The following is a 16030-nucleotide window of genomic DNA, read 5'->3' as shown; positions in this document are numbered from 1 at the left end:
TTCATTTGAATAAAAAGCGTTTAAATTTCACCTGCGGCCATATAAAATTTCCATAAAGCATGATGCATGACACCACTTTTTGTGTGGCGTGTGTATTTATAACGTACATCAGGCCAGGACAAACAACGTGTTGATTCACACATTTAATACAAGCACCTTAAACTTAATCATTGCATTGTTAAAGGCTATATATAAACTATATATGTATGTTACTTTTATACACTATATATGTGTAACTTTTGGCAAATCACAAAAAACAATCCTATTTTAATAAATAATTTTTCATCAATCATACTACTTTTTAATTTTTGTAAAATTTCATATCAAGCACAGAAAAAAAATGTATTTGTTTATCAGCTATACAGTTGAATATTTTCCATACATGAATTACCTGTCAACTATATAAACAAAGCATAACGTGGCACTAGAATCTGTGTTAATAATGTGTTTGATAGCTATCCAGATAGTAATATGATATCTATCATTTATCACCTTGTTTTTAATGGTTTTCATATAGGACTTTATATAAACAACCCAATCACATTGATCATAAATTACCATGATTGAGGACATTTTGTTCTGCCCTTCACATTCATGTTTAAGTTTTTATCATAACACTAAAATATTACTGTAAACCAAGTTCCTTTCACGGCTACTAAATTTCACGATTTCCATTTCAAAATGGGTTTTTTTGCGGAAATCAAGTGTCACAGATTTTATATTGAATGGAAATACTGTTAGAGTTTGATTGTGGAAAAATTGTGGAAGATATCAATTCATGGAGATAAACAGTTCGTGAATTTGCCTCGATCGCGAAATTCATGAAAATAAATCACATGCAAAAGAAAGTTGGATCATAGTATATCAACTCTTTCCTACATTTCAGTTCAGAATTCTAAGTTCCATAATAACATAAGGTCAGTGTTTGGGTTATATAGGTTTATACAAAGAGTTAATTTGAATAAAACACATCAAGAGACTATTGATCCAACGAAGTGTCTATAATGACCTAGTTAACAGACCTGACCTACATTTAACTGGCAATAACACTATTCATATATATAAAACATTATATTTAAATAATCAACCAAGGTTATTAAAGCAACTTATTTTCTTTACAAATTGATTTGACGTTTTCATGCATAACAAGCAGTATCTTATGTCCCCTTCAATAAGAAAATAAACAGAAATGTGTATATTTTTGTCCAATTCTATAAATTTATATCTAAATCCTTGTATGATAGATTTGTTTCTACAAGTATTTGCCATTTGATCCACATATAACACATTGTTGTAATAAATTTAATTAGAACAAGTACTCATTGTAATGGACACCATTACATAGTCCCCCAAACGCACCTCCAATTGCAACAAATCTGAAATCTATATGCCCAAAAATACGGTAATACCAGGCTATTTTCAGAGAAATTGATTTGGCAGTAATCATATGGCATCCCTTAAAATTTTAAGTTAAAACCCCCATTTACCAATTTTCAATGAAATGCTGACGAAAATTTGAAAACAGGAAGTTTGCCGAGCGACAATCTTTTAAAATTTTCATCATATTGATAAGCATCCCTTAATACCCCTACATACTAATTTTTATTGAAATCAGAAACCAAAATATAAAAACAGGAAGTGATCCCAGTGGCCATCTTGGAATACAAAAAAATCTTTACGAAAATGTTTTTATGTTGTTCCCCATCCCTTAAAACCTCCTGTAGACCAAATTTCATTGAGATCGGAGATCGAAATCTTAAGAACAGAAAATGAGCCAGCGGCCATCTTGGAATAGCAAAATCTTTACGAAAACCTTTGCATGTTATTCGCCATCCCTTAAAACCCCTATATACCAATTTTCATTGAGATAGAAAACCGAAACCTGAAAACAGGAAGTGGGCCAGCAGCCATCTTGGAATACTTAAATCTTTACGAAAATGTTTGCACGTTGTTTGCAATCCCTTAAAACCCCTACATACCAATTTTCTTTGAGATCGGACACCGAAACCTGAAAACAGGAAGTGGGCCAGCAGCCATCTTGGAATACCAAAAATCTTCACGAAAATGTTTTCATGATGTTCGCCATCATTTAAAACCCCCATAGACCAATTTTCAGCGAGATCGGAGATCAAAACCTTAAAACAGGAAGTGGGCCAGCGGCCATCTTGGAATACCAAAATCTTTACGAAAACTTTGCATGTTGTTCGCCATCCCTTAAAACCCCTATATATCAATTTTCATTGAGATAGAAGACCGAAACCTGAAAACAGGAAGTGGGCCAGCGGCCATCTTGGAATAATAAAATCTTTACGAAAACCTTTGCATGTTGTTCGCCATCCCTTAAAACCCTATATACCAATTTTCTTTGAGATCGGAGACCGAAACCTGAAAACAGGAAGTGGGCCAGCAGCCATCTTGGAATACCAAAAATCTTCGTGAAAATGTTTTCATGATGTTCGCCATTCCTTAAAACCCCTATATACCAATTTTCAGCGAGATCGAAGATCGAAACCTGAAAACAGGAAATGGGCCCTGGCGGCCATCTTGGACTTCCGGTTGAGGAAAAAAAAACTTTATGCACAATCCCATACCCTAATGAATATGTATGTGAAGTTTCGTGATAATCGGCCCAGTAGTTTCTGAGAAAAGCTGCGGAAACCCGTGCGGCGGAAGAAACCAGAAGAAATAAGAATAAAAATAATAATAATAATAATAATAATAATAAGAAACGGAGCAAAAACAATATGTCCCCCCACTTCGTTTGGGGGACATAATAAATGACTAAATCTAATATAACCATTTAGCCTAGCTAGGTCCATCCTGTAGAGCAAGTATGTCATTTTTAACACCAATAGCCTACAGAAAATAAAATCAGTATCTGGATCCACTGACATCTTCAGAGCTCACTACATCATTGAGTTGATAATGCTTCAACAATCACACATTAAAGAAGATATTTAATAAATAATAACAACATGATCATCCTATCATGTCGATGTCAAGATTATGCTGGCCAGTGCCATGCAAGAACACTAATTAAATACTTAGAATTCACCAAGCTTTTGAAAGAAATTTCTGAATATTTAAATCAAGTCAATTACCTGTACGTTCACAGGTGCTGGGCTTAAGGGCCTACCATATACCTTTGTTTGTTTTTTGTCTTACTTTAAATTACATGTATTCAAACTATTTAAGATCTGTTTTTATCATGATTTATCTGTCTGAATCTGTGATCAAATCCTTAATGATCATGATAAGAATTATCAGTTTAATCTCCCAAAAACAAATACTGTCATGATAATCAGTCAAAGAATCACTAAAATGCCTACAAGAATCACACATGTGACAAAATAATTTCTTCCTTTAGTTTGACTGTATTTTAACTGGAAATTTAAAATTTCAATGTGCCCATATTGGTTACATTTATAATTATACTTGCTTAAAGATGCTCCACCGCTGACAGAGCATAAATGATATTAATCATTTGAACAATAATTGGTGTTTAATCATGTACATATATGCCTAATTAACACAAAAAATAATATAAAATAATTTATTTCGCCTTTAGTGCATGCACAATCAGTACTTAATTCCATATAGGATATAGTGTCACGAAATTTTTTCGGGATGCAATTAATATATTATGTTTTTCATATTTTTAACTTGAAGTAAAATTAGAAGCTCAAACTTTTCAATGGTGTGAAGTGAGTAACTTTTGTAACAGAAGAAAAATACTAAATCGTCTGCTCCTGTTTTTTATAGTGAAAAAATACCATTTGTCAGCGGTGGAGCATCTTTAACTAACAAGTATAATACAACCATAGGCTTGCAATAGATATAAATGCTGCTTTGAAAGACTGAAAACAGTAGATCCAGTAATCACTTGGTCTCAATCTGCATTACAAACAGAAAAATAGACAATATAGTCACTATGACCTATATGCAGTAAAAGTTGCGTTATTTGCGGCCGTGAATTTTTGCTATTTGATTTCTTTAAATCAAATATATTTAAGCATGCACATATTTACAAGAACAAATGTTACATGCTAATAATTTCCTTGTGGATGCACAATGCGAAAATACGCACACTGCAAACCATTTGAAAACTGACAAAGCGGGGGGAAAAATTCCACATGCCAAAAATATGCACATTTTGAGTATTTGATCTGATAATACTTACATCACTCTCTGTGACAACCTTTATATCCTTCCCTGTCACTGAATTCCTCCGTTGTACTGTAAATTATCAAATGGACATTATTAGTACTAGATCCATCATCATCAATGTCACAATGTGCATTAAAACTCTTGTGTAGTTCTATTTCAACATTAAAATGTCTCTATATTTCATAGCATAAACACAAATTAATATATTGCTCTATGTAAGATTTCATGGACAGAAACATATAAATGCTATTCATGATAAAAATCTATAGCAACAAAGATTCAGAAGACATAAATATTTCTTATCTTATTTTCCCCCCAATTCCCAGTAAAGAAAAGTGTAGAAGTGAATCATGAAACAGTACACTGCTAAAGAAACCAAAATACAGCTGAATTGTTTATTATAAATAGCAGTATAAGGTATGGGGACATTTTCAAGGATATATGTAGTATGCTGTCAAACACCGGCTCTTATTAACAAGTATACAATATGTAAAATTCTTATAATTTAGTGTATTTTACAGTAATACAGACAGGGAAGGGATGGCACCTTTAATACCCCCTCTATCGTAATCACACTGGGTCTATGTTGTTTTAGTATTTTGTCTACATCCTGTATGTCAGCTGACGTCAATAGGAGCTGTGATACAAAGGTTAATGAGCTGATGGATCAACCTTATTATCAGGCCATAATTAGAATACTAATACCGTATCATTATATGACTGGGTCAAGTTACACAAGATCTATTAAACCCTACAGACACCACGCCTTATAGTGTCACTGCTCACATCAAATCTTTCCTGTCTTGTGTTTTTTTGTCCTTGAGCAAAGCTTAATTCATATATCTTTAATGAATGCCAGATATCGAGAAACAAATTTCATATAAATATCTAGTCCATATTTCGAGGCATTATACTTAATGACCCAGATAAAGAGCTTACTCAACTTATCCCTGAATTAATACAACACCTAATTAGGACTACATTGATCCAGATTTAATCCTGTTTTGTGTCACTATTTTGATGCAGCATTCCTGCCAATAATTTGATAATTACTTTACTATAGACATCATTGATAGTAGAATTTGGATTTGAATGACATCGTAAAGCCAGGTTTACGGGCACACTTATAGTATAGGTGCCTAGCGCTAGTTGACGTTTATCTCGATTCTGCGGTTCAGTCGTCTCGGCTGCCTCAGGTGATTTACATACCTGTTCACTCAACCGTTTAATCGTATCGGAGGATATTTTCTAATACACAATGGTAATTTCGCTGGTCAGAAAGTTATATATATAGCCTTGGTACTATTATTGTACGTATGGTGACCACAAACTAGAGTAATGTGTTCAACTGGACATATTTGTAAACAATAAGTTAGCTGAAGAATAAACCAAAATGTCATCATAAGGAAGCATTTACCAATGACAGAAAAAAATGGTTCCTTAATTCATATGACAGACTTTTGGTTTGATTAGTTTAACGTCCTATTAACACCCAGGGTCATTATATGACAGACACTATACATGTAAAACAATCCATTGTTGTTTGCCTTTTAATTTTTGTCTTTATTTTTACCTTGTGAAATGATTTCCACAATCTTAGATCAAAATGAAATACCCCCATATCAATCATCTCTGAGGACAGAAATGGCTGATTCAGATTGTTGGTTCCCAAATGACACTAACCAAATCTGCTACAGCCAGCAGTCTAACACAGTGAAGTCTTCCCATACCAATGTAAATAGGGCTACAGTACATTACCTGGTAGTATATATACCCTTGTCTAGTGACTTATCCATACCTACAAACAAATTCATAGCTTTTGATCGATTCCTGTTTTAATTACAGTTTACCACCAACATGACTCCACCTAAATACCACACTGTTAGCTAGTGTTCTTGCATTATTTCAAGAACTTTTGTATACTGTACATATATTTTATCAACATGTACAGCTTTGGGTATACATATATGTACATACAGCATCACTTTCCACCGACAAAGGTTAACAAAAGATGGACAATAAAAACTCCCATATTACTTGCCAGAGCCTTTAGTTCTGGATGAGCCTGAGCTCCAGTCTGCCTCAGTTCTGACATATAGTTTTTGTAATAAAGTGAAACATACCATATTTCTTTCAAGCCTAACCGGAAGTAACAGAAGAAGACTAATATAGGCAATATGCCTGTTGTCTTATTCTTTTGACAATACAATGTATATAAAAACTCTGTATATATGTATGTTTGCATTGTTAATAAAATATTTCTGAAATGAAATGACATATAGTATTTAAGTTCAAACTTTAGAGTCTTCCAACAAAAGAGGTACTAGCTATATATATATATATATATATATATGTGAAGAATGTGTACATTCACCACCTGATCACTCATTGCCAATGTATAGCAGGAATCATCCATTGCCAATGTATAACAGGAATCATCCATTGCCAATGTATAGCAGGAATCATCCATTGCTGGTGTATAACAGGAATCATCCATTGCCAATGTATAGCAGGAATCACCCATTGCTGATGAATAGAAGGAATCACCCATTGCTGGTGTATAGCGGGAATCATCCATTGCCAATGTAAAGCAGGAATCATCCATTGCCAATGTATAGCAGGAATCACCCATTGCCAATGTATAGCAGGAATCACCCATTGCTGATGTATAGCAGGAATCACTCATTGCCAATGTATAGCAGGAATCACCCATTTCTGGTGTATAGCAGGAATCACCCATTGCCAATGTATAGCAGGAATCACCCATTGCCAATATATAGCAGGAATCACCCATTGCCAATGTATAGCAGGAATCATCCATTGCCAATGTATAGCAGAAATCATCCATTGCCAATGTATAGCAGGAATGATCCATTGCTGATGTATAGCAGGAATCACCCATTGCCAATGTATAAGCAGGAATCACCCATTGCCAATGTATAGCAGGAATCACCCATTGCTGGTGTATAGCAGGAATCACCCATTGTTGGTGTATAGCGGGAATCATCAATTGCCAATGTATAGCAGGAATCACCCATTGCTGGTGTATAGCGGGATTGCTGCGGAAATTCATCCATTGCCAATGTATAACAGGAATCAATCATTGCCAATGTATAGTAGGAATCATCCATTGCCAATGTATAGCAGGAATCACCCATTGCCAATGTATAGCAGGAATCATCCATTGGTGATGTATAGGAGGAATCACTCATTGCCAATGTATAGCAGGAATCACCCATTGTCAATGTATAGCAGGAATCACTCATTGCCAATGTATAGCAGGAATCATCCATTGCCAATGTATAGCAGGAATCACCCATTGCCAATGTATAGCAGGAATCATCCATTGCTGATGTATAGCAGGAATCATCCATTGCTGATGTTTAGCAGGAATCACCCATTGCCAATGTATAGCAGGAATTACCCATTGCTGATGTATAGCAGGAATCACACATAGCTGGTGTATAGCGGGATTGCTGCGGAAATTCATCCATTGCCAATGTATAGCAGGAATCACTGATTGCCAATGTATAGCAGGAATCATCCATTGCCAATGTATAGCAGGAATCACCCATTGCCAATGTATAGCAGGAATCATCCATTGCTGATGTATAGCAGGAATCATCCATTGCTGATGTATAGCAGGAATCACCCATTGCCAATGTATAGCAGGAATTACCCATTGCTGATGTATAGCAGGAATCACCCATAGCTGGTGTATAGCGGGATTGCTGCGGGAATCATCCATTGCCAATGTATAGCAGGAATCATCCATTGCCAATGTATAGCAGGAATCACCCATTGCTGATGTATAGCAGGAATCACCCATTGCCAATGTATAACAGGAATCATCCATTGCCAATGTATATCAGGAGTCATCCATTGCTGATGTATAGCAGGAATCACCCATTGCCAATGTATAGCAGGAATCATCCATTGCTGATGTATAGCAGGAATTACCCATTGCCAATGTATAGCAGGAATCACCCATTGCTGGTGTATAGAGGGATTGCTGCGGGATTCATCCATTGCCAATGTATAGCAGGAATCACCCATTGCCAATGTATAGCAGGAATCACCCATTGCCAATGTATAGCAGGAATCATCCATTGCCAATGTATAGCAGGAATCATCCATTGCCAATGTATAGCAGGAATCACCCATTGCCAATGTATAGCGGGAATCACCCATTGCCAATATACAGCGTGAAAAATATTATACCAGCTGAAATACATGTATATTGTATACCTCACTTGTACTAAACCTGGTATGAGGAGATACCATTGTATTATATACATCCAAAATTAATTCTTTTGATAATTCAAAAAGTCAGATATGATTCTGTTATTATTGTGACAAAAATATTATATGTACAACACAGAATTGGAAATTCTGCTTTCAAAAATAGATTATCAGTTCTAGAACTTTCAATTAAAGCTTTGCATGTCAGCAATTTTGTAAGGAACTTAACTTTGGCAAACTGTCAAATCAACCAAGGGGGAATCTTTACCAATACATTTTACAATGACATTCCAAGGTTGTTGGGTATGGATATTAACATCTTATAATTCATCTTTTCATATTTCTGCAATCTTTATTTCTGTCAGACAGTGTTTGTATGATTTCACAGCATTGTACTATCAGTGTTACAATGGACATTGGCCATAGATTATATTCTCCTAAATCATTCTGCAATATTTCAGTACCTTCCCAACAGAAGGCATTTCTCCCATGATTATCTTGGAATGTCACCAAAACCATAAGAAAGTATTTCTATAGACTTTTCACTTGTGTTTGTACATCTTTTGTTGATAAACAAACTAGGGTAGGAAATATATATGTATCTACATTAATCTCAAGGACATCCAAAGGTTGAAGCTCACAGAATTTATATGTACATAAATTTAATATATTGCTAATCCTGACACAGGCAGAATAGGAATAAGGTAGGATTAACAATGTATACAAAGCATACTTCATTTTTTATTTGGACAACATGTATTGCCCATATAGCTAGCTAGGTTACTTGGGTATCTCATACAAATGTACGCCCAAACCTTGTTAACTGAAACCAGTACCATATTTTTCAGATTATATATAAGCCACTACTTTTTTTCCCTGGAAATTGGGATTGTGGCTTTATGTTGACAAAAACTGAAATCAGACAATGCCTTTTGGGGAAAAAAGGTCATGATACATAAGTGAAGAACATATGCATTTCTCACCAGTTTAATTACCATAGTCTTACATCAAAATAATCTCTAGGGATAAGTGTTAAAAAGAAATACCAGATGCATGTTCAATGTGTATTATACTTTAATTCATCCTTTGAGACAACATGAAGACAATGTTATTTGTTTTGTTGGTCTCAACCAAATTTATAACTCAACTCAAAGTTGATACAATTAATATGATTCCTACGAATTTTAGTTAACAAGTTGCTGTGTATATATATCTACAGGAATAATACTGAAGTATACAGGTATTATCATACCTTTATTGTATATACAGGTGTAAGTCCTTAACAGAATAAAGGTGTTATCATACCAGTGAAGGTATACAAGTGTACCAATATATGTGTTTAAATCTAGCCCAAAATGACATCATACCTCGTTACTTCCTGACTTAATCCACACAAACAATAATCCAACCCACCTGGGTTTTTTTTCTTTGAAACCTACATATTTTTTATATTTTATCAGCTCTGTTCACCTTAAACTTATAATCGATTCAAAGATCAGAATACTAACAGTATGACACACCACATCTACCATTGGAAATATAATTAAATCATACCGCCCACACCTTAACTCCAAAAACCACACAAGTCCTGTTGTATTCACCGACGGCTCAGTTAATATTTACAACTCACCCTAATATATATGTTCAATGATCATTCTGATTCATTCAGCCTATTACAAACATTGTCAAAGCACGTAGAACCAAAACAGGTTTTTTACACTGGTATTCAATTCATGTAATAGAAAAACATGTACCTAAATTTGATACGGATCAGTTTTCATGAATTCTTAAATATGTATTAGTGTAGAAGTTGTTTGGGAGTAAACCCATCCCCTCATAATACAGCAATTGCCAACACAATTACTTAATTGGTCACAGTTTCATAATCAAAATCTAACCTCTTATAGCAGACAGCAAATTAAAATCTCATAAAATGGCCAATTAGAAAAATACTGTAAAGACTGTACCAAAGTAGGATACATTAAATATTGTATTACTTATCTAAACGGCTGACAGGAGTGTATATAGCCGTCAATCGCGTTCATCTTGAGGATTTCACACAGAACTGTATAAATCAGGCAGATACATAACAATGTGGTTCACTTCCTATTATTTCGTTTATCCTATTTTATATCAAAAAAAGGTAGACAATTAACTTAACAGACACAATAGACACATGAACAAGAGCTACAGGTAAAACAGATAAACCAGTCCTGTCTGACACAGCCAGTAAATCCCAAAACATTTCTCACAATAAACAAGTACATAAAGCCCATTTTGGTTAATTATATATAATCAAAACAAATTATCAATATCATAAAAAAAAATATCTGAAAATGTGGAAGGCTTAATATAGTGGTGAAATGTCAGAACACCTTTTATAATCACTCGGTCACCTGATGGCTCTCAAGGAAAAGGGTAAAACAAGAAATGAGGATGAACATGTGTAGCTACCAAAAGATTTGCTAATTCGTGGAACTATACCTTCTCTAAACGTAAATCTACCCTTTTTTATTGACCTTGGTTTTTTATTCTGCTAAATTTTCCGAAACTTCAAAATTTAATAGCTAGTATATACAGAAAGTCACACATTTGTATTGAGGTTGGGTGCCATCCGAACATCTCAACAGTGTCACCCTCACAAAACATGTTGTTGAGACGTTGCCAAATCTCTTGACACAATTATTGATATTTAGTTACATATCTTCAATTAGTTATACCAACAGATACCTGTACATACTATAAATGAATACCAGGTATAATACAATATTGGGAGCATAATATAAGGTTTTAGTAGCCAAGCATGACAGAGCGAAATTTCACAGGGCCTTTATATATTGTACTCGAAAATCCAATAACAACAAATGAAAATCGAATACCCAAACAAAACAATCTTATCGCTGTTAAATGTAACATTTTTTTCGCACGCATTCCTTTTTCACCATATAAAATCTAAGTACATGTAACTGATATATTGTCAATACAAATAAATCATGCGCTGGAGGACAATTTATCTCTAAAATAAATCCTTTAATAATAACAGTCAATAGGGTGGGTTCTGATCCAACTCGAAAAGTTTGTAAGCAAAGATATTTAAAGAATGTTCACCCCATTAAATATAAACATGATATATACAGTCAGGTAGGTTCAGGGGGTATACAACCAGTAAATATTGAATAGCTTCCAAAATTTAACTGTAAATTACACTTGAACAGTATCCATTACTATGTTGAAAGTTCATGCTTCAATTAACTTCGAGTCACATGATCATACTGTGGGTTATTTTGCCAATTAGTAAAGTTAATACATCAAAGTGCCGCCACTATGTAAGATTTAACGTGACCTGTACCGGTGTAATTATAGTAAATCACAGTAATACACAACCCTACCTGTATAACACAGTAATACACAACCCTACCTGTATAACACAGTAATACACAACCCTACCTGTATAACACAGTAATACACAACCCTACCTGTATAACACAGTAATACACAACCCTACCTGTATAACACAGTAATACACAACCCTACCTGTATAACACAGTAATACACAACCCTACCTGTATAACACAGTAATACACAACCCTACCTGTATAACACAGTAATACACAACCCTACCTGTATAACACAGTAATACACAACCCTACCTGTATAACACAGTAATACACAACCCTACCTGTATAACACAGTAATACACAACCCTACCTGTATAACACAGTAATACACAACCCTACCTGTATAACACAGTAAATACACAACCCTACCTGTATAACACAGTAATACACAACCCTACCTGTACACAGTAATACACAACCCTACCTGTATAACACAGTAATACACAACCCTACCTGTATAACACAGTAATACACAACCCTACCTGTATAACACAGTAATACACAACCCTACCTGTATAACACAGTAATACACAACCCTACCTGTATAACACAGTAATACACAACCCTACCTGTATAACACAGTAATACACAACCCTACCTGTATAACACAGTAATACACAACCCTACCTGTATAACACAGTAATACACACAACCCTACCTGTATAACACAGTAATACACAACCCTACCTGTATAACACAGTAATACACAACCCTACCTGTATAACACAGTAATACACAACCCTACCTGTATAACACAGTAATACACAACCCTACCTGTATAACACAGTAATACACAACCCTACCTGTATAACACAGTAATACACAACCCTACCTGTATAACACAGTAATACACAACCCTACCTGTATAACACAGTAATACACAACCCTACCTGTATAACACAGTAATACACAACCCTACCTGTATAACACAGTAATACACAACCCTACCTGTATAACACAGTAATACACAACCCTACCTGTATAACACAGTAATACACAACCCTACCTGTATAACACAGTAATACACAACCCTACCTGTATAACACTGTAATAATACACAACCCTACCTGTATAACACAGTAATACACAACCCTACCTGTATAACACAGTAATACACAACCCTACCTGTATAACACAGTAATACACAACCCTACCTGTATAACACAGTACCGTATAACACAACCCTACCTGTATAACACAGTAATACACAACCCTACCTGTATAACACAGTAATACACAACCCTACCTGTATAACACAGTAATACACAACCCTACCTGTATAACACAGTAATACACAACCCTACCTGTATAACACAATACACAACCCTACCTGTATAACACAGTAATACACAACCCTACCTGTATAACACAGTAATACACAACCCTACCTGTATAACACAGTAATACACAACCCTACCTGTATAACACAGTAATACACAACCCTACCTGTATAACACAGTAATACACAACCCTACCTTATAACACAGTAATATCCTACCTGTATAACACAGTAATACACAACCCTACCTGTATAACACAGTAATACACAACCCTACCTGTATAACACAGTAATACACAACCCTACCTGTATAACACAGTAATACACAACCCTACCTGTATAACACAGTAATACACAACCCTACCTGTATAACACAGTAATACACACAACCCTACCTGTATAACACAGTAATACACAACCCTACCTGTATAACACAGTAATACACAACCCTACCTGTATAACACAGTAATACACAACACACCCTACCTGTATAACACAGTAATACACAACCCTACCTGTATAACACAGTAATACACAACCCTACCTGTATAACACAGTAATACACAACCCTACCTGTATAACACAGTAATACACAACCCTACCTGTATAACACAGTAATACACAACCTACCTGTATAACACAGTAATACACAACCCCTACCTGTATAACACAGTAATACACAACCCTACCTGTATAAACACAGTAATACACAACCCTAAACCCTACCTGTATAACACAGTAATACACAACCCTACCTGTATAACACAGTAATACACAACCCTACCTGTATAAACACAGTAATACACAACCCACCTGTATAACACAGTAATACACAATCCTACCTGTATAACACAGTAATACACAACCCTACCTGTATAACACAGTAATACACACCCACCTGTTCCTACCTGTATAACACAGTAATACACAACCCTACCTGTATAACACAGTAATACACAACCCAACCTGTATAACACAGTAATACACAACCCTACCTGTATAACACAGTAATACACAACCCCTACCTGTATAACACAGTAATACACAACCCTACCTGTATAACACAGTAATACACAACCCTACCTGTATAACACAGTAATACACAACCCTACCTGTATAACACAGTAATACACAACCCTACCTGTATAACACAGTAATACACACAACCCTAACCTGTATAACACAGTAATACACAACCCTACCTGTATAACACAGTAATACACAACCCTACCTGTATAACACAGTAATACACAACCCTACCTGTATAACACAGTAATACACAACCCTACCTGTATAACACAGTAATACACAACCCCTACCTGTATAACACAGTAATACACAACCCTACCTGTATAACACAGTAATACACAAACCTACCTGTATAACACAGTAATACACAACCCAACCTGTATAACACAGTAATACACAACCCTACCTGTATAACACAGTAATACACACAACCCTACCTGTATAACACAGTAATACACAACCCTACCTGTATAACACAGTAATATACACAACCCTACCTGTATAACACAGTAATACACAACAATTACCGGTCACAACAATGAGCCAGAGTGTTCTGCATTGATCTATAAATAATGAAGTTTTGATCACTTTGACAGACTGTTTACCTTCATCATTTATACCTGTCGATTATATAATTACATAAAATCTGAGCTATTAACGGTATACTTGAGAGCCATTAGTCATATATGACCACCTTGTATACTGATGCTGGTAGTAGGAGATATCCATACACTTCATTTCAAGTATAAAGCTACTCTTATAATCTTAAGTGTAGTACTTAAGTGTTTGATAATACACATGATTGGAGTTATCTGACCGTTTGTTAGTACAACTCCATTACATATATATCTATCAGTATTAACATGCTAGACACTATTACCACATCAGTGACACAGCCTCTACCCCATCTGTTTGTGGGCCAATGATATCAAAACAATAGAGCTACCATCTAGCTATAGGTATCTGGGCTTCAATTTTGTACAACAGGTCTTACTTGGATATGTTGTTGCATTGTCAAATTGTTCAAGGTTGCATGAGATGGAGTACACTGTGGGACAAATATTGGTCTCAAATGTGACAAAAAGTGTTACTGATATTGCATTGTGTTTGAGATTTATACTGTAACTGAATGCAACTAAAACCTACTACAATACAATACACAAGCCACATAATATATATATACCCAGAGAAAAGAAATACAAATGCAAATCAAGCACTGAATTCTGAAGTGACATTTATTGATTTATCCCGACATTTTCTTAACAGTGTAGCAATAACTTGTTTGTGGACTTTGACCAAACATTAGACCAGGACATTAAATGCCTGGTATGTTGGAGAACCTGTCTTTTCCTCCCTATGTTAAGTGCCAGTACAACTACTGTTGTTCTTCCTAAATCAATAGCTCTTCTAACTGGAGGAAACATTGAATTCCAGAATATCCAAATATAGATTCACACTTAACAGTCATTATACGACTTCCTTGGTCTGTGTTGTATTTTTACTAGAGCCATTACATATAGACTTTGGTTATGTTGGTTAGACTGGCTAATTCAATGTAGACTTGGTTGTGTTGTTGGTTGGCCTGGCTATTATAGACTTGGTTGTGTTGTTGGTTGGTCTAGCCATTATAGACTTGGTTGTGTTGTTGGTTGATGTAGCCATTATAGACTTGGTTGTGTTGTTGTTGTCTTACTTATAGACTAGGTTGTGTTGTTGGTTGGTCTACGCTATAATATAGACTTGGTTTGTGTTGTTGGTTGGCCTGGCTATTATAGACCTTAGTTGTGTTTTGTTGGTTGGTCTAGCTATTAATAGGTTTTGTGTTGTTGGTTGACTTAGGTTGTTGTTGTTGGTTGTTCTAGCCATTATAGACTTGGTTGTGTTGTTGTGGTTGGGTCTAGCTACTATTCTATAG

General features: G+C 35.2%; 1 protein-coding gene across 1 annotated transcript in view; it reads right to left on the bottom strand.

Annotated features, from left to right (window-relative positions):
• The window catches only part of LOC138316097 (microtubule-associated protein futsch-like), a 78878-nt gene that overhangs the window by 50913 nt on the left and 11935 nt on the right, over nt 1–16030 (bottom strand). The window contains exon 2 of the mRNA XM_069257597.1: nt 4181–4236. Within this exon, the coding sequence (XP_069113698.1) occupies nt 4181–4236 (56 nt within the window). The remainder of the gene's footprint in view (nt 1–4180; nt 4237–16030) is intronic.

Source organism: Argopecten irradians, chromosome 2, assembly GCF_041381155.1.
Source record: "Argopecten irradians isolate NY chromosome 2, Ai_NY, whole genome shotgun sequence".
Lineage (NCBI taxonomy): Eukaryota > Metazoa > Mollusca > Bivalvia > Pectinida > Pectinidae > Argopecten > Argopecten irradians.
This window is presented reverse-complemented; position numbering and strand designations above follow the sequence as displayed.